The sequence below is a fragment of the Platalea leucorodia genome (genome assembly GCF_965183815.1).
Source record: "Platalea leucorodia genome assembly, chromosome: 9".
Classification (NCBI taxonomy): Eukaryota; Metazoa; Chordata; class Aves; order Pelecaniformes; family Threskiornithidae; genus Platalea; species Platalea leucorodia.
In genome coordinates this window covers 40726397-40747168 of record NC_138831.1, presented here as the reverse complement: position 1 = coordinate 40747168, position 20772 = coordinate 40726397, and the positions used below count along the sequence as shown (strand labels likewise).

Below are 20772 nucleotides of genomic sequence, written 5' to 3'. Positions count from 1 at the left end.
GAGCTTGATACCTAACAATTACCTTCAATATTGAAGATCAGCGGCTAAGTTGGGTGTAAGTGTGTGAAAGTATTGAGGAGCGAACCAGGAAAATTGCTGTGCTGGGAAAGCAAAATCAGTGGGTCTATTTCTGAAGTAAATTGCAATTAGTAAGAGTAAGAATATGGGCCAAATTTTGCCAATCAGTATTCACATAATGTTCCCCAAAATGAATGCAGTACATTATATAGTATGATGAAGCTGTTTGATTAAGTGGCATATATGCCCTTCTAATGGGCTCTGTCAGTGAGTGTCACAGCAAGAACGGACAGTATGATTTCCAGAGCAGAGCGAAGCTGGCAGGGACAGAGCCCCAGTAGCATGTGGCAGCAGATATTTAGGGAGGTAAGAAGAGGTGATGTGTAAATCTGCTGATATTTGATGTATTTCTGGCTTTCTCAGTTCTTCTACCAGTCCTAATTGCTACCTAATTTAATAGCTGCCCACCTCTTTATGACCACGCTTTTTTTGTTCTCACGACTGGAGGCAGGCGTCCTCGGCACACAGAGAGGAAATTCGGAGTTCTTCCAGTGCTGTGTTCAGAGACTCAAAACAAATCATTTTCTTTGCCCATGGAAATGGAATTATTTTAAGACATAGTTGTTAAAAATATCCTAGAGTATTTTGCCAAAAGGTGACTCTTAGATTTAAGAAGCTTTCCTTTCACAGGAAAAAAATTGCAGGGTATGGTAGCACGGATGAAATTCCTTCATCTGGCTTGTTCTTTATGTTCTTTTTTCTCTTTCATTGACGTAAATTCAGCCATTAAACCAATAGCAACTCTTTCTTAGGAAAAACCTACCAAGTAATTTAGATATTACAAAGTTTTTGGCACTGAATTAAAAAAGGCTTCTGGCAATGCATACCTCAGCAGGGGCCTGCGTTGGTGTGGCAGCATTTAACTGTGCCTCTAAGACCTCATGGATCTGATTTGCAATAACGTGTAGCAGAAGATTATCACAACATTGCCTTCCCTCTTGGCATTCAGAGTATCAGTGTGTTTGCTCGCGGAAAACTCCTCATGCTCGCGGAATTAGGTGAAGTACTCCGTTTTATATTTTTTAAATACCTAGGAATTTAAATACCTAGGAATTAGGTGAAGTACCCCGTTTTATATTTTTTAAATACCTAAATTTTTAAAAATACCTAAGTTTTTTAACTATCTAATTTTCAGGTTTAATAATTTTGTAGTGAAACGATCAGAGGATGTTTTACACCCTTGGGTAGCCAAAGATAAAGGGATGTAAAAGTACACGAAAAGTGACCTTACAAAGTGGTGTGTTGCCTTTTCTTTTAACGTGTATAGAGAAATCCTGAATTAAATGCTATGATTTTGAAAGGTGTGGGCGAGCATATATGTGTGTTTTGTCAAAGAAAGAGAGATTCTTTTATTTCCAGTTTAGCCTGCCCTAGTTTTATTTATGGCCATCGCTTGTCAGGAGTGCTGTGTGCATCCCGGAGGAGCGCGGTGCTGCTGGGGTCCGAGCCGGCTGCTCTGTGCCTGCTAAAATGCCGAGAGGCCTCGCTCCTCTCCCTGAAGATTATTTTGCTGACTGCAGCACTGGCAGGACTATGATTTCCAGAAAGCCCCTGCTGGTAAAATCTGATTAAATTAGCAGAAAATATTTTTTATTCCAGCTTCTCAAAGCTTTTTTCACCGCTGGGTAACTGAGATGGATATCTCTTTTTTTTCAAAACTTTTTCTGCCGTGCTCTTTTCTGCCCTTCATGCCGTTTCTTCCAGGCTGGGTGGGAAATCTCTTCTTTTCTGGTTGTCCCAGAAAGAGTGCCAACCGTAAAAGAGGGGTGTGGGGGGAGCATGAGCTCAATATTACTTCTACTTCTGACACTGAGAACCAACACGAACAGGACCTTTCATCAAAAAGGCAGTGTGTGACAGTTGTTACTGTTTGAAGAGCCCAAACAACATATCCCAGCTTAAGGGTGGTGCCACATTAGGGTAAGCAGGTGGAAAGGTGACCAGGTTTTGGCCTCTGGAGGTCTGAGTTGACTGATCCAGTATTCCTGCATTCTTGTCCATACCTGTCCACAAAAGAAACCTTCATGTGCCATAGGAAAGAATTTCCAGTACTGGTCTGGCTGATTACTGTAATATAGAAATTTGTGCATATTTGGTGGCCTTCATCTTCTCTTTATCATAGTATGCTAAGTATTTCATGAACTATTGGAGCTAATTTCAACATGGTTATTAGCACTGGAGATGATACTGGAGCCATAAAGGAGTAATTCCAACAAATGGAATTAATTAACCCCCCACATAAAAGGAAGAACATCTTTTGAAATACAAAAGCATGGTATAAAATATAATTTTAATGCATAATCCTGCCTTCCAGTGTGCATAGTTTGTGTGTATGTTATAATAAACATCTCATTGCTTTTATGCTTGCGAGATGACTATTAAGTAAAAACATTAGTTGTGGTTTTATGATCTTTATATATACATCATCTAATAGATATGTACTTTACTGTTGAGACAAAGCAACTATAATAATATCAGCCTGTATATTCTGTGAATCCATACTAGAGCCTTTAAAATAGTTTGATGACATTTAATCACTCTCATCAGATGAGGAGTTTGCTTTGTAAGGCAGCTGCAGTGTGGACTTTTCCTGGTTCAGCTTTCCCAGCCCGTGCTGGAGAATGATGCTTGTCTGCCAGAGAGATGTTCTAGTACCAATTGTGCTAAACAAAGTACTTTTTGTAAAAGATGCCTGAAGAGTCTCTAGCTCCTTTTGCAGTCCCTTTTGGGCTTGTTGTTGCTGTAAATAATGAAGCTGGATCGGGCTGCTCTCTGAGAGGCAGCTGCTCCTTTCGTAGAGAAATTCTGCTTCATTTTATATGATGAACAGATTAAGAGCAGGACAACATCTGTCCTGCCCCGAGTCGTAGTGCACCAGCCTAACCTGAGCTGGAACCGGTCTCTCACTCAGACAAGGAAACAACTTGCAGTAAATAGTTCATATTTTTAATAGCTATTTCCTAATTTCATTTAAAGATGTTAGAGTTGTGGTGGTGATGCGACTTCCAGATTTTTTTGCATCACTTTGAATGATTCAGGAGGAACTCTCAGTTTAAGGAAAACTCGCCATCAGCGGGTGGTGCCGGTGCCTCCGAGGCAGAGGCTGCTGCTCCGGCGAAGGCTGGGGTGCGGGAGGAGGGTGTCTGCGTGGGGTGGCGGGTCGGGCACCTCGAAGGGGCCGGGTGTGCCCAAAGTGTTACGCTCCACAGGGGTCCTGTGGAGACATAAGTCCTCCAGCCTGTGGAGTATCAAAGAGCAATGTGAATGGTGGGGTTGATGGAAGTTGAAGCAGGACAGATGCAAACAGAAAATGAAAGGCACGTTTTAAAATGAGGATCAGTACCTATGTGGGGTGAGCACACTGAGGTGTGCACTGGACCCTGCTGCTACATAGACCAGGACTTCACATTCTTCTCAAAGACGTCTTTGAAATAAGACTGAATGAAATTAAGGAAAATAACGTTCCCTGATGATCTTAAAATATTTGTGTTGCCTATGTTTGTGGTGTACTCGGCTTGACTAAAGTTACTTGAGTTTTTGTTTCTGTCTAGACCTTAACATAACTTGAGAACATTTTCTTTGGAATTCGGTGGTGAAGAAATAAAGCATAAAGGAGAAGCAGAGCTGTCAGCCAAGGATGAGACTACCCACTTGCATCATCCTTTATTTGCTTAAGGTGATATCAAGTATTCAGAAAGTCAGGCTGAGGGGAGGTGCAGGATTTAATAATTGGGAGGATAGTACGTTACCTGGAGTTGTGTCTGCAGAATTTTCAACAGTTGCCAAGACTGGTTTAGATAGGTAGAGCAAGTAACATTGGGTGCGCTTGTGTGGACAGGTCCTTGAGTGTTCAGAGGATAAAAAATACTGTTAGGGCTTAACTGCAATAGTAATTTCAGAATTGCTAATACTGGTGGAGATGAGCTGGGAATGGAAGGAAAAATTAAAAATGTTTGGTCAAACACAAGCTGGGGCTTCAGGTGAAAGAGAGCTTGTCAGAAGCTGAGAAACGGAGCAAAGTAAATGCCAGGAAATTTGGTGGGTCCCTTGAGACTGCATCAACCAGAAATCATGATCATCTGCTGAGGATGTGTTTCGGTTTAAAAAAAAAAAATAAGTCTAGCGCTGTAGAACTCATATCACTTAAATGTTTCTGTATTAATCTCTTTCCAAGTTATTAACTTTGAAATGTGAAAAATCCTCCGTTCATTGTCTGGATTATTTCTGGAAGTAAATCCTTCAGAAGCCGGTTAGTAAGCTTAGGAGAAAAGATAACAAAGTGCTGGCAACAGCTGTATCCTTGACAGAAGAACAGAAGCACATCTGCCACTGTTTGATCCTATCTGGCTCATTTTTCTGCTTGTACGTACGGTGTGTGCATGTGTCACTGGCTCTGGAAAGACCACACACAACTGAATCCAGGGGATGGCAGAAACCTTTTCAGAAAAGCCATTTGTCACTCTTTTAAAAAGAAAAAAAAAAAAAAGGAAAAGCTAAAAATCCATGCTAGAGGATTTCTTGCCACACCACTTACCGGCAAGTAGGGAAACTTTGGTCTGCGTATATTTTTCCTTTTTAAAACCTCTCTATAAAATTTCTCAGAAAAGCTCTGTAAAAGGAAGTGTTTCAGCACGTATCTGCCTCACACAGAGTTGTTTCTGATCACCAGACTCGAGTATGAATGTGGGATCTGAATGTGCCAGAGAGGTTAATTAAACCATGTGATGTTATTGTAAAGAAACCTGGAATGAAGCAAAGGATGCCTGGTTTAGGTCATGGTCCTTGAACTTAGGAAAGCTTTTGAAGAATGTTGAACAAATTTTTGGTGAAAATAATCCATGCCTATAGTCAGGTAAAAATTGAGAAAAAATTCCAAGTTTTTAGTAACATATTCAACACAGGCACAGCATGGTAGGGTTTACAGATGCTTTCCCTCATCTTTTTGGTTTCACTAGCTGATCAAAGCAAAACCTGTGGCATGAGACTGAAATAGGCAAATTTATAGATGGTAAAAACTTCCATACCTGCTGGCCAGACTCCAGGGAGCGTAGTAGTGCTCAGCTTGCTTGCAGGTTTTGCATTGTGCTGCCTTTTCATCCAAAAGAAATGATAAGGGGCTGAGGAGCCTTGTGCCAAAAGTGAACTGAGCACATGCTCCATCCCCTCGAGCTTTCCACAGCCTCCTCCCAGGGTATTAGGGACTTCTGTCAAGCATTGCAATAAATGCAGCACTGGTTAGCTGTTCGTTTCCTCATCTGGGACTTTTACTCCCTCTTTTTTTAAGTTCAACTACTGAAATTAATAATGAATAATTCCTATAAGTTGTGCTTTATGAAACTCTAAGGATTGCTTGTCCACTGAAACAGCTATATAAATTATTTATTCCCTTCTCCCCCCGTGCTGTCATGCCAGAGGTATCTAATACTTGGAAATCCCTATTCGGAGAGTTAATGTATCAGACATGCTAATCAAGTCATGCCAGATGGAGTTTATAAATAAACTACAGTGCATTGTGTATTCTTAAAATTTGAACGTCAAACATAATTCAAGGCAATATTTTCCTAGTTTTTAAAAAAAAACCAAACCACCAAACATTGCTTCTTTCTTGATTGTGGATTGTGAAGTTGCATCCAATGGCACAGTGGTTGTTAGATGGAAAATGAGGAATAGTGTAAATGACTGTCAACCATTAAATACTAGCTGAAGTCCAAAGCTGATTCTCCTGAAGAGTGAACAAGATGATCACATGAGCCCCAGCTAACCTCCACCTAGCTTTATTTTCTAATAGCAAAATAAGGGATGAGGCATTTCTGAGGATGCAGAAGGAGTGGTATTTTATATTATCTCATAGATACCTTGTATCTTCAGTTACGTCAGTGTATTGCTCCTAAATGTTGCTAGACCTGGTTGCCCTTGTCATCTAACAGTGACCACTTTGAGGTGTTTCAGAAGATGCCAAGTAGATCCTATCATCTCCTAAAAAAAACGTACCTGCCCTTCTTGGCCATTCCTCATGCCAAGGGACAGTTTTCCAGATATTAGAGAGGAAGTGGTAAGCTATCCCATTGCTGACCGCTTGCTGCGGGGTGTAGGTTGTTAAAGTGTAGAGGAGTCTTTAACGATGGCACGTGGCCACGCCATTTCTGACCTCTGCAAAGGGGCCTTCAGGCTTAAGTGAAGCTGTTGTCATACAGCTTGAAGGATGCAGAAAATGATCAGTGCTTAAATGATTCATAGAAGGACGTGGTTATACTCTACACAAAGACTATATGCTTTTATTAAATCCTCCAAAGCATGAATGTGATATAACTATGGGTTTTTTTTTAATTGTAGATAACGCAACCTTCTCCCTCACCCCAATTTTAGTCACTAGGAAAAAATAAAGAGTCTCCACTGTATTCTTTTCCCTGTCTCTGATAAGTTAGAAATCTTATTTCTAATGTAAAAATAACACACAACCATCTTGGTTTATAAATTTTGTAAAATGTTGCATGAAATTCCTGGGTAACAATTTGTTCCAGTGTAGAAGATTTGAAAATCCTCGCTGTAGATTTTCTTCATGAAACAGCTGCTGGTGCTTTGAATCGTGTGGGTGGGTGGATGTGTGTGCTGTGCCTAAAAGGAAAAAAAAAATCTAGTCAGATGTCAAAGCAAAAATAGGAGATTTTAGAGATTTAGACTGGGTGGAGGAGGTGGGAAGCCAGCTCTTCAGAGATGTTAATTACCTTGGGAAGAAAAAGAGCGCAGTGGAGTAGGTGTAGCAGGAGATTCACTTAATAGAATTCACATAATCATGAACCCACTTTCTGTGCATTTAGACAGGTTCTCAGCGAGGGCTTTACAACAGAAATATTTTACCAGAGGAAAAACAGTTATTAGTCTTTTTATTGGAGGGGGGGCTATTTTTACATCTCTTTTTGTGAAGGAGGACAAGAGCTGTATGGTTTTTGTTTGATTTGTTGGCTTTTGGGGTTAAAAATGAGCCTCATCATTCATTGAATTATCCTGGGGATGCAAGGTAATACAAGGAAAAAAAAGCTGTGTTGAACTGTAGAAATGGCCCTTTTCCCACAAAGCAAGTGCAGCAGCAGCATGTGAGATAGATAGTTTATCCATAAAAGGTGACTCTCCTCTCTGCAGAGGGAGCTCAGATTGGGAAGTACATGCTTCGGACTGCAGCAAGCCCTCTGCAGCCTGCAAGGCATCCTGGCGTCTTCCTCTATGCAGAGTGCAGATGAATCTCTGCGGTTCCTCTTCCTCTCCTGCCTCCCGCAGAAATACATGATGTAGTTATGGAAGCTTTTGGAGTCCATTGATGGGTGAAGTAACTACTGTCCAGGTTAACTGTGTAGAACAGTAAATCTTGAAAAGCAGTGGCTGGCCAGGCTTGCTGGCACTGTAGGGATAAAATGATGGGTACCCGGAGCAAGGGTCTGGTAGTAGATGTCCTGCCAACTGTGGCCTACCCTGTGCTCTGGGCCCCCCCAGTCATGCACAAATGATGGAGCGGAGCAGGAGGACAGCAAAATGGAGACGCTCAGCGCTCTTCTTAACATACGTTTACAGTGCTTCCAGTCTAATTAATCCATACCCTCAGCCTGTCCCAGGTAAAGCGCCGCATATGTGTCAGGTGCAGCAGATAAAGCAAAGCTAGAACAAGTGCCATTGCTACTTTCAGTTTTCCCAGGCTGCTGCCTTTTTTTTTAAGGACCTTCTACAAGGACTTAGCAGGAACGGTGGGGAGAAAGATTTGATCACATCTGCTGGCTCTGATTTGTAAAACAACTATAATTAATCCTCCTGCATTACAGGTTCACTGTTTTGGCCAAAGGCTGTTCTTGCTTTCATCCCCAAGTTCTTACACTGCTGTGAGCACGTCTTTGTGCTGCTCCTGCTCTGCTCTGTTAGGTGGCCTCAGCAAGGGACTCTTTTTTTCCCTTTAATAGCACTGTCTTGATTAACAATATGTTTGTGTGTGCTGGCTTTGTAGGACTAGAAATGAGATGATCAGTTTATCACCAGTGACATATTGGTGAAAAGTCATTACATGTAAGCCCAGAAGCTGTCAGCAGAGATAGGGAGGATAGTAGGTCATGAAGGGTAGTGCAAATCACGGAAACGTAGGTGGGCTAATTCCACGAGGGAGCTGCTGAACATTTGGGACAGAGGGAGAATTTCTCTGCAAAGCCATCCCTGTCTCCTCATCTCCACATCCAGTGTCACAAGCCCTTCTGATTCATGTTGACTTGAGGAGCTGGAAGAACCTGCTGAGCTGTGAGGATTAGCAGCTTCTTTCCCTCCTCATTTCTGTTTTTAGACTGGGATACATCTTTACTGAAGATTAGCAGCCTGGTGGGTTGGGGAAATTAGATTTCACAAGGTCTGCAAACTGGAAAGCACATATTCAGAGGTGTGAAAATGAAATGGGGAGGTTTTAATGTAGTGACTTCTTAATGAGTAGATGCTATGGCCTTGAGCCTTGGGGCTTCTCTGGAGGTGAGGTTACTTCAGAGTAACAGGTGATGTGAATTTAAAGGGAAAATTCCAGAATAATTCCTAATCTGACACTCTTGTCCCAGAATAAGGGGCCCTTTTCTGATTTAATTTAACATGCTTCCAAAATACATTGACTAATATATTAATTAGCTATTTCATAGCTGTTATTTCAGTCTTTTCCCAGGTAGAGAAGCTTTTGACAGGGCTGGCTGCATTGGCTCATCATCCCCTTTGCGGGGTGTCTCATCAGAGGAAGCGTCCTGGCCAGTTCCTGCTGGCACGTTGGCCCTCCTCCTCAGGGCTGTGCCGCTGGCTCTGCCAAATGCCCACCGCCATCGCCGCTCTCCTCCCCTCGGAGCTGAGCTTGCTCTCGTCTCTGCTTTTCCCTCTTGTGAATCTGGCAAGCCAGGGCTGATGCGATGAGGCCACATGCTGTGAGCCAAGCTGGCAAACCTCTGTGTGCTGCTCCAGCTCCGCTCCCTCTGTACTCCAGCCAGCCGGCACGCATGCTCACCTTATGTTAATGAAACGGTAACTTGGGAAAATGGGTTTTCAGAAGCCACATCAGCTTTGCCTCTTTAGTGCGGTGTTGTGATACGGGGAGTGTGGGAGGGGAACCCTTTCCATACTCGAAGCATCCCCTAAAAGAAATGGCAGCTGTATATGTAGGCACTGCTCATATATCATAAGTGGCATGAGCTGCCAATACATTTTTTTTCCTTCCACGCACTCAGGTCGTCTTGTGACCCCTCCCTGCTTGATTTATTTGGCAGTTTCTCTCCATGGGAAGGCAGCGGGATGGGTGTGTTACAGCCTGTGAATGTTCTGCTCTACGCCAGCTTATTTGCATTCACTTTTATCTGATGAGTATACCTGGTGTGTCTCTAAATGTCTGGAGTAATTTCTGGCTGTTGTAGTGCTACCTTGTACTGCAAAAATTCTTCTGTGTCATCTTTAAATAAAAATTTAGATCTGTCAGGATTGTTTTTCTCCCAAAGGAAGCGAAATTAGTATGAGATTTTGTTTGGCTTATGTGGATGTATCAGGAATGTTCACCATCTGATACGCTTGCATGTAGATGAGAGCAAAGGCACATATTTTTTTTAACTGCATGTAGACAACTCAGTATGATGAATGAGTTTATTATTCTGTAAGGTGCTTATTATATTATGCTTCTCTTTGCCTTTGTCTTTAGGGAGAACTCTTTAACCACTTCAGGGATTGATTGCATTTGATTAGAGAGTAGTTTGTCTTTTGAATCCATTATCCTGGATGAAAGTCCACAAGTTTATTCAGTTTTCTGATACAGCCAGAATTGCACTGTGTGTGTATTATATGAATGAGGACCAAATGCAAAGTTATTTCGTAAGAGCCCATTTGAATTGATGAGTTGCATTTTCTTATAGAATTATAATACTGGATTGCAGTTAGGGGTGGAAAAGAGCCCGTGGGCTCATCCTGCCCACAGCAGCTTTCAAATGTGTCCTTTCCCTTCTGCACCCTTCCTCTCAGCTCCTTCTTCCTTTGAAACTTGAAAATTCTGGCTCATCCTTTCCTGGAAAAAGAAGATTTTCCCGTTTTGGTTGAACATTCCTGTTGCGGTGGCCACAAAGGCTTCCCCTGTGGCTGGAGACCTTCTGCCCAGGAGATGGAGGAGTGGTGGGGAGTAGTTTCCTTCTGCAATCACGTAGCCAAGGGTGAGCCAGCTTTGGGAGGGGGGATAGGCTGGGTTACCTGGCAGGAGCACTTGCAAGCCTTGCTTCTCCTTATTCTTTGAAATCATAACACCCTTTCTTTCTCCTAAACGCAACCAACGTGATTGCTCCCTGGCCAATGTAGTATTTGCTCTGAAATGATGACCAGATTTACGTGGGAAGTGAATGTGCAGGCTGATGCTCCCAAAGTTCAATGTTACAGCATCTTTCTGCAAGCGTGACGGGGCGATGGGGTGAGGATGGGGAGGAAGACCGGGTGGGTACATGCAATGTACCCGCAGCATCCAGCTCCTCTGAACGGTTTCCATGAGCTCTGATTTAATCTCCTAAGCTTTTACTTAGGTTTTCAGTTCTCCATAGGAACGCAGCATTTCTGAAGTGCCTGACTGACACAGGAGGATTTAAGGAAAAAAAAGGTAGAGCCGGCTTCTAGGCAGTTTCACTAATTGCAGCTTATTATAAATGTAACAGATGAACTGTCAGTTTCTTAAGGTGTGTGATCACCACAAGGTTTTCTTGGATTCTGCACTGGCTATAGAAAACATTAACCTCTGAGGTGCTAAGCTGATGTAGTTCATTTTGTTGCTCAATACGATGTTTCTTGGTTTACAATTTGCAGGCTTCATTATTCCTTTTATTGCTTCTTTGATAATATTGGACTGTGGTCTAAAAGATATCCTTGGTGTGTTTTTTTATATATTTTTATTTACTCAATGGTTATTGTAGGAGGTAAGGAAGAACTTTATTCTTCTTGGAGTCTGCTTCCAGTGAATGAGGCTTTTGCCTTTCAATAAAAGGGGCCATTTTATTAGTTTTTCCCCACAGATGTCTAATTTGTTAGGCACAGTAGGACTGAAGTAACACTTTTTATCACTTAAAATTTCTGGGTAGTTCAGAGCTTCTAAAATAAATTCTGTAACTTGAGAAGCTAAACATTTGTAAGTAGTTCATCTGTCTGATGTAAGATTTTTGAAGAAGAAATATACATATAGCACTTTCCTTAAAGTTTTTGGAAAGCATCCTGATTTTTCTGGGTCGGTGGTAGCTTTTCCTCCTGTTCTTGAGACTCTCTGTATCATGCAATCCTCCTATCATCATACTCCCTTTGCATTGTCAAAACCCTACATAAAATCCTTGATTTTCTTTTAATTTAGATCTCTGAAGTCGCACTTAGATTTTATATTGGCTGCGTTTCTGTTGTGTGACTTAGCCAGAGGAGAGTATGTCTGGGCAGCTTAGCTTGTACCGCCGCCTGCCAACCGGCCGTTCAGAAAGATGTTTCGACCCTGGAAGCTGATGTCTGTATGGTGTGCGTTGGCCAGCGCTGGTTGCAGAGTCACCTCTCCCTCTTTCTTCCCTGGTTCTTCCCATGCAAAAAACAATTTCAGGAGCATCAGCCACCTGGCCCTCGTCAATTTGATCCTTTTGCTGAAACTTTCAGTGGTAGGAAATGGCAGAAAATCATATGTTTATTTGAAAGAGATGATGCAAAAAGAGGGAACCACTGAAGTCGAGCAATTTCTAAGAAAGCAAATAAAAGCATCAGCACAGAGGTCAGAAGTTAGGGAGGGGACGGAGGCAAGTAATCGTCTTTCTCTGGTAAATTTAATTCACACTTTTTGCTAAATGTAAATGATAGCTTAGGAAGAAAACTGCTTGGAATACATAGTAAAAGATGTTGCCAGGATACTTCCTGATCATGTTAATTAAACTGTCCCACAGATTTGGCTTAATTACTGCATAATTTGCATATTGGAGATGATGGTACGCATTACTAAAGAAAGCTCCTATTCTGTTAGCAGAAAGAACATTGTACATGAATTAATTTCCAGGGGAAGGAGTCTCTAGACTCATATAATGGTGTATCTTGCAAATAAAGTTAAGATTTTTGATAATGAACTGACATATATCTCATTCCTTTTTGCAAGATTACATTTTATGCTTGTTCCACTAAGTTCCTTAGAGACTTCATCCCAACAGCCTTCCTCATGTTGGCTATTTCTTTAATTACAAGAACCACTGTCGCTTTCAAGGTTGCTGGTGGTGAAGCAGATATTAGTTAACTTGTGTAAAGTGGCAGAATATTTGTCATGAGGCCCACATTTGGTACTGCATGTGCGTTGTTGGGGATGCACTTCACCACCCTCCCAAGTTAAACTCATTATTAAGCTCTCAGTTTCTCCGTCTCTTGGTTTTTGTTGTTTTTTTTTAAATTTCTGACATGTCTCAGGCATCCTACTTGTGGAGGTCCGAGGCCAAATGGAGAAATGCAGAAATATCTCTTTGCTCTTCCAGTCTGAGGGCAGGTGTTGGTGGTAGACACCCTGCTTGGAGGCCTCGGGCCGTCCCGGGTGCCTGGCGGGGCGGTGGGAGTAGCAATGTGCCTTTGTAACACTGAAAAAAGAGGGGTTTGTATCGGCATTTCTGCCAGGGTAATTTTAGAGCTCCTGTCCCTGCTGTTGCTTTGAGTTCAGTGATGTTCCTGCAGCGGTGTTTAACTGCAGGACCGTGACAGTGCTTTGGAACAAGAAGACAAAACATCAAAATTCCTTCATGAAGTAAGACAAGATAGAAACTGTTTTGTTTTGGGAAAAAGTCTTCTGAATACAGCAATTTCCCAATTTAGACTGCTAATTGCTTTGGATGATATCGTTGCTAGGATATGCATTTCCGATGTGGTTTCTACTCTTTAATTCTTTTTTGATCTGTTTTTAAACAGGTGATCATAAACAGCACAATCACACCTAACATGACCTTCACTAAAACCTCGCAGAAGTTCGGCCAGTGGGCAGACAGCAGAGCAAATACTGTGTTTGGTTTGGGCTTTCCCTCCGAGCAGCAGCTGACGAAGGTACTGGGGCTCACTGAATTTCTGCAAAAGCTGTCTTGTTTCTTATTAATGAAGAATTGCGTATACCCAACTGACCTCTTTTGAGCTGCATGCTTCTGCAAGTCCTCTTCATCCGTTCTCCTGTAATTACCCAGTGTCTGTATATACAGAAGCAGGCAGTATTGCAAACTTTATAGTCAAAACTATAAAACTATAGTCAAATTAAATCTGACCACTGATGATGGTAGTAGTGAGATGATCTCAACAGTATCTTGCCCAGCGTGGCTGAAAGCATTTGTGTTTTCAGATGTTTACAGAAACAACCTGAACTCTGAAGTATTTTTTGGCATCTCCCTGCCCTGTGTGCTCATTTCAGCTGAAAGCGGCACCAAAAGCAAAGGGCACCACTGATATGCCAGGACTGTTGGCGTTAGGGCTGCCTGATGTCTCTGAAGGAAGAGAGTTGCTATCCCAGCCTCAGAAGTGTGCGTTTCGATGACTTGTTGCCGTTGGTAGCTAACCGAGGTAGAGCTGCCAGCCCTCGGGGCTTGCCGGTGCCCTCGTTTTGCAGATACCACTGTTGGTGGGGCCATGCTCTCAGGAGGCTCGGTAAACTGATCTGGGGTAAAATAAAACTGCATTTTTGGCATTTCAGCTCAGTGGTGTGATTTGCAGCCCTGACCCAAAGCTATTTTATCCCAGACCTGGGGAGGTGACAGTGAGTTGTGGCAGAAACGGGGGACGAGTAGCTGGGGAGGTCGGACGCCAGGTTTGCTGGCAGAGCTGTGTCTCAGAGCTGCACCCCGAACGTGGGTTTGGTATTAATGCAACACTGGCCTGGACCAGAGACTGGCTACAACGTCAGGCTTGTAAAGGCTAGAGCTGCCTCTTGTAATGAATAACCAGAGGTTTAAAATGCATCCTCTGTCATTAGATTAGTGGTCTCGCCAAGTGCTCATCAAGCAGTGGAGATGTTTGTTTGTTCATGCAGTAAAAAAACCCTACTTATCTAACACATAGTTGACACTTGAAGCATGGCTACTTGGCACTGGGTTTTGTCAGTTAACTCAACATTGTGTCCTTGGCCATGGCACACAGTCTCTCGTGTTGTTGTCCTCTTGTGTGCTTTGATATGAAAAGAATCAGGAGAAAAAGATGCTTCTTGTAGTGTCTAAAATAGCAAATGCAGACCATTGCGATAGAAGGAGGACCTTTCCATCAAGTGAATTGTTATAAAAATTTATTTTACTAAGTCTGTCTTACTGAGTTATTGCAATTTCCAGTGAATTTCATTTTTTGCAAATATTTCTTAAAGGTAAAGCATATTTTACTTTTCACATTAAATTATTTTTGGACTTGAGATGTCCATAAAGGTGCCATGGCAATAATCTGCTCTTCTGGGATGCTAAGGCCACCCAACCAATCACATGCAAAACTGTTTTTTAAAAATGAGGTGCTGGTTATGTTTTATGATGTTTAATCAAGTGCAGAGGACTGCTCATTTCACATATGCGTATTCTCCACTCCTGTGGCAAAGAGATGTTCATAATAGCTAAATAAGTAGTATAGGAATGTGGGAGGATTAAAGTGGACCTAGGGGAAAGGTTTGTTTTGGGTAACAGGTAAGCATGATACAGTGCAACTTTTGGACACCAAATGAAAGAATTAGCACCATTGGACAGTAATTTTGAATCTGGATTACTGAAGTCACACCTCTGCAACATGACAGGTGGCCACATGGTACCTCGGTGCTGGCTGGGGTTAAATGTGCACCACGCGCCGCGTGGAGCGGGTGGTGCTGAGGCTGGCTCAGGAGACGAGAGGTATAACAAGGCACGAGGTGCATTTGGAGGTCCTCGCACCCTAATCAGAGAGATTTTACCATCTTCTCCAAAACTGTCCCAACACTTACTTAGAATAAATTTAGTGCTGGTATCAGAAAGCAGCTCTTCAATGTTCATGTGGCTGAATGAGAGCCAATCTGAAAAACATGTCATGTGGGCACAGGGCCCCCAGCACCGGCTGTGTTTCTCTCCAGATCAGTTTGCACATCTGTTTGCACTGCAGGATCTGCTGAAGAGCCCACTGCCGATAATACAGCCTTCTACTTGCAGGAAAAGCTTTCCAAATCAGCAGAAAGACTTTTTCTGGTCAGAATACCAAAGGGGAGCTTAAGGGGAGCACTTCTGAAAATGGCTCGAGATGATCTATTTAAAAAAAAAATCAGACAGTTATCTATCTGGAAAATGTTAGAAAACCTGCTTTATTGCCAGCATGCAAAGCAATGGGACAAAGATATCCTTTGTCATCCATGCCCCTCAGTTTAATTATTGAACCATTAGTACGAAAGGCCAGAGATGGTGGAGAGATTACAGATGTATAAGTGTATTGGGAATAGTAAAATCAAGTTTCATTTTATGTTGATATCATTATACTCTTACAAAAGATATAAATTAAAGCTTGCCAGTTTTACTGGAAATAATTGAAGCTTTTAGTCAGGAGTTGAAAGGACACACTAAAAAAACTCCACTAAACCAGAGATCAATAGCTCTGGCTTTAAAGAAAGAAAGAAAGAAAGAAAGAAAGCAAGCTGGAAAATGTCTGCTGAAAACAATGAATAATAATGCATTTTTAAGTATATTGGTTGGCCTAATAAAAGATATTGCCTCTTTCTAATGCCTTTCTTCTCTTGAGATACTTAAGCATTAATCCATACCTATAGGGAAAAGCAGTTCAAATTAAACATGAGCCATTAATGAAAACTGCATTCAGTGACCTAGTAACCTAATTACCATTCACATTGATTGGGAGAATCCTAGGGCTTAAAGTTGATGTCCTACTCGGGGTCCTTTTCGCCTCTTGCAGGACTTGCTGACCCTCCTTTCCCCCCTTCCCACCCTGTGCTTCAAAAAGGTCTCAAGACATTATTCATACATTGCTACAGCCAAATCGAAATAGGTGAGAATTAATGGTGTGCCTGGGTGCGATGAAGAGGCAGGGCTGGTGCTGTAAAGGTAGTGATGTGTTTTGCACATGAAGCGGTTAAGTAAAATTTCTGCTATCATTCAGGATGCTTCGACGCAGACATGCTCTCTGAGGAGCTGTAGGTAGTCAAGGGCATAGGGACAAAGATTTATACAGGTGCGAAACACAGTAAACCCAGACTTCGCACATCATAAAGCAACTGCATCCAGCATCTGGGGAGCACTGGACTTCATTTCTGTGCATGCATGCACATTACGTGTGCGGTATTTGCCAGGCACTGTGTTGCAGGGGAGAAAGCTCGGAGCAGAGCCTGCCCGGGCGCCCAGCACGCAGCACAGCTGCCCCGGTCCAACCGGCTTCGGTGCTGGCAGCACACTGGCTGTGCTACAGCAAATTACCAGCCACTTTCGAGAGTAAATAGTCTTGTTTGCTGCCGATCTTCCCAGTACTGAGGGCTCATCCAGAGAAAAATGCAGGCAAAATGACGCGTGCCTTGTGGGTCACGGCACGGCGGTGCTCCCCAACGGGAACGTCACATCACCCAGCCTTCTGCAAACCGAGAGGGCAATGAAATATTTATGAGACTGCTTTGGGTGGGAGCAGCTGTTTCATCTATCTGACACTGGCACAATTTGTCAGTAGGAGACATAAAATATTATGCCAGATCAGGAGCTTAACATTTACACATACAAAATAATGCTTTTTAATGTATAAAATGTTAAGAAGATCTATTTAAATATATATATATTTCTCCAGGTGACAAGCTGGCTGCAGATTTGAACAGCCTTTAAATAATTTGTGCAATGCACAGTAGCATCCTTGAGTCCCCATTAAATTTCATGGGCCAAGACTCATAATCAAACAGTGCTCATGGGCTGCAGCAGCCTTAGACTAAAAGGCTTCACAAGTGTTGGTAGCAGCAAATCTTTTCCATATTGCAGCTTAGTCTCACAGCTTCCTGGGCCATGGGAAGACACGTCATATAGTCCCTGATGGACTATGGGAGTGGTGTTCAGTTGGCATTTCTCCTACTCCAGTCTGGTTTTTTTTTTTGCTAATTTTGGGGAACTTTGTCTGCCTAAGGACAAGGGTGGAGGAGAGGGAAGATGAAGGGAGTAAAGATGGAAGGGAGAAGGAGCATGATGATTTTTTTAGTTGGTTTTGGATATTTATACGTGCATTGCCCCTCAAGACCACATTTACCAAGTTCTCTTTTACTAAACAGAAGATTATTTCACTTTTTAACTAGGAATTTCACATTAACAATCCCTATTGTTGCAATGGTTTGATAGCTCAAAGGCAACTTAGATCTTGGAGGTGGCACATGATTTTGTAGTACCAATTATTTATATTTGGGACAGAAGAAATCAGTTACTGGAGAGAAAGCATCTCTAATTTCTGCCAGTGATTAGACGCTGTGGCCATGCCGTCACTCTCAGAGACAGCCTCAGGACTGGGATGGCTTCAGAAACGCCTGGTCTGCCGCTGTAGCAATTAGCATTGGTAATGCTACACAAGTTTGGGCTGTCACCACCGTGTTGCTGCGCTCAGAAGAGTAATCAAGTGAAAGGCTTTAATTTCATAACAAGCCAAGTGATCCTCTGTAGCTTTTAAAAATAGACTGTTAGTAAAATCTAGCAGGTATTAATTAGCTAAGAATGAAAAAGAAGCAGCAGCAGAACTCTTTATGGACTGACTGTTTCCAAGTGTGTGCGGTAAACAAAAACCAGAGACAGTCTTTCACCACCGTTTCTGTTACAGCCGTTGTCATGGTTTAACCTCAGCCAGCAACTAAGCACCACCCAGCCGCTTGCTCACTCCCCGCCTCTGGGATGGGGGAGAGAATCGGAAGGGTAAAGGTGAAAACTGGCGGATTGAGCTAAAGACAGTTCAATAGGTAAAGCAAAAGCCACACACGCAAGCAAAGCAAAGCAAGGAATTCGTTCACTCCTTCCCATGGGCAGGCAGGTGTTCAGCCACCTCCAGGAAAGCGGGGCTCCGTCACGTGTAACGGTTACTTGGGAAGGCAAACGCCATCACTCCAACGTCCCCCCTTCCTTCTTCTTCCCCCAGCTTTATACGCCGAGCACGAGGTCACAGGGCGTGGGACATCCCTTGGGTCAGCTGGGGTCAGCTGTCCCGGCTGTGTCCCCTCCCCACTCCCTGTGCGCCCCCAGCCCACTCGCGGGTGGGGTGGGGTGAGAAGCAGAAAAGGCCTTGACTCTGTGTAAGCGCTGCTCAGCAGGAGCTAAACCATCCCTGTGTTATCAACACTGTTGTCAGCACAAATCCACAACACAGCCCCATGCTAGCTACTGTGAAGGAAATTAACTCTATCCCAGCCAAAACCAGCACAGCCGTCTTTACGTTTGTAACAACAAAAAGAAAGAAGGGTAATATTTTCTCTCTTAAAGTCGAAGATCTGTCACTAAGATGGTGAAAAATTCAGTTATTTGTACTTGTTTCTAAAAGCAAATGTGTTAAATACATGTGTTGGTAAACCAGAGACATGACTGAAATCTATTGTGCAATGAGATCATTATCAGGTTTATACTGAGGATTAGCTTTGCTCAGTCGTATACAATTTTTTATTATGAAAATGTGGAAAAATGTCATTTTCTTCTCAGCGCGCATAATTTTTCACAGCAGTCTTCTGTGTGCTTTATGAAGATAGTTGCAAAAATAAAACTTGATAGATCACTTCCAATTCTTTTTGTCTTTTCATATTTCATATAGTCCATGAAGAACCCTCATAAATTTTTCATACTTGCCCGTAAAGATTTATTGTAAAAGAGAGACTCAAAACAGCCCTTTACTATTTGCAAGAAACCCAAGTGTAGAGCTTACTGTTGATACAATATTTCAGAAATAATCAGTTTGTTATAGCTGTTTTGTCACCGCAGGAGAGACATTTTGTGTAAAGTTGGAGTTAAACCACTTAAGGCGAAAATGTAATGTAGTTGTTCCTAATGATCTTCATAGTGCTACAAAGGTAATCAAGTCATTTGTGTGTGTAGTGACTGCACATGCCATCAGATAGCAACTACTGCCATCCGAGAGCACATACTTTGCATATGCAATTTCAGCTGTTGTATAGAAAACAGCTGGATTTGAGAGCTCGGTCTTCATTCATAAGCATTGTCACAGATCGTAGTCTACACCCGAAATTTCACTCGGCTTTGGGAATGTGCTTGTCCATGGGATTTATGAATGATGTTATGTGTGTTTGTTGGGAATTTCCATTTGTGTGTGTTATACAAAACACAGGTGCCTCTGCATATAAATCCCGTTTTCTCTTAGACCAGTTGGAGAAGATTTATTTTATCAATCTTTATAGTCCCAGTATTTTACTGAGAGAGAGCATGCTAAATACCTGCTGTAAATCTAAAAGTTAGAAGATAAGATTAGTAAGTGGGTAATGATTCTTCCCATTCTTTGACTATAAAATGTGATGTATGTTCATGCTTTTATTTACAATTTTGTCATAAGTGTTCTGAATTATCTGAGGATATAACGGCAGTCCTTTTATTCACAAACTGTGCAATAAAATAGATTTATTTATATGCACTTTTAATGGGTCTTTCCTTTCTAGCATTTCAAGTTTCTCAGAACACAGGCAAGCAAGATCAAGCTGCTTTAGCAGGAAGACAAAGTTACCCATTCTTATACAGGATACATCTTAATAAAAAAAAAAAAAAACAAACCTTTTCTTTCGTCTTTGCAATCCTCCTTTTAAAACTTTAAACACTGTTTAAAGCGTTTAAAGCCCTGCAACCCTGACTGGCTGTGATAATACTTGTATTTCAAAAGTGCCAGACTGGCTTCGGAGCAGATGTCCTGCAGCAACTTGTAGGGCTTGGGATCATTACTTTGCATCTTTATCTTTCCTTTCCCCTGCCTCCCCCAGCTTGATATAACCCTCTTACAGGAAGCATTCAAGCCTTTCCCTGAAGTCTTCTACCTGTATTTTTGCCAGTAATAAGAAAATTAGACCAGAAAAGCTGTGTTCTTCTATGGCCCCATCATACATTCAGATCTACCTTTTTCTACTTTTTTCTGTGTCTTGATAATCCCTTGTTTGCATCCTGCAGATATCTCATGAGCTCATTTGCAATCTTTAATTTAATTGACTTGCTTTTAGGAATAGAAGACATTAATTTTTTTCTTTTTTACCCAAACATATGTCTTTCGTACTTTCAACTTTAATAGACTGGCAACATCGAGTGAAACAGAGGAGGGGGAGGAAATAAACAAAGCCAAATCAAACCAGAAGACACTAATAGCTCCTGTTTTTTCTCCATGGGTTTTTACTGCGATCGGGCAGTGCTACAGAGATGTCCCTTCTAGAAGGGACTTCTAGAAACACCCCCATTCCTTTTGAAAGAACTTCCCTGCCAAAGAACTAAAATGTTTTTTCCTGCCAAAATTTTAAAATTATCAAAATTAGTTGTTCACTTTTGGAGATCTATGAACCATATAAATATAGTAATCTGAACAGTTTGATAAATCATTTTAATAAATATCTTTCATGCTTTTTCCAGTTTGCAGAGAAATTCCAAGAAGTAAAAGAAGCTGCCAAACTAGCAAGAGACAGATCTCAAGAGAAAATTGAGACCTCAAGCAATCATTCCCAGGTTTGTAATTTAGCTTTAATACCTGTGTGCATAC

At 42.0% G+C, this 20772-nt stretch overlaps 1 protein-coding gene across 1 annotated transcript in view; it reads left to right on the top strand.

The window, feature by feature from the left end:
- The window catches only part of HOMER2 (homer scaffold protein 2), a 58935-nt gene that overhangs the window by 28271 nt on the left and 9892 nt on the right, over positions 1-20772 (top strand). Inside the window, exons 3-4 of the mRNA XM_082321046.1 lie at positions 13009-13140; positions 20646-20738. Coding sequence (XP_082177172.1) covers positions 13009-13140; positions 20646-20738 — 225 coding nt within the window. The remainder of the gene's footprint in view (positions 1-13008; positions 13141-20645; positions 20739-20772) is intronic.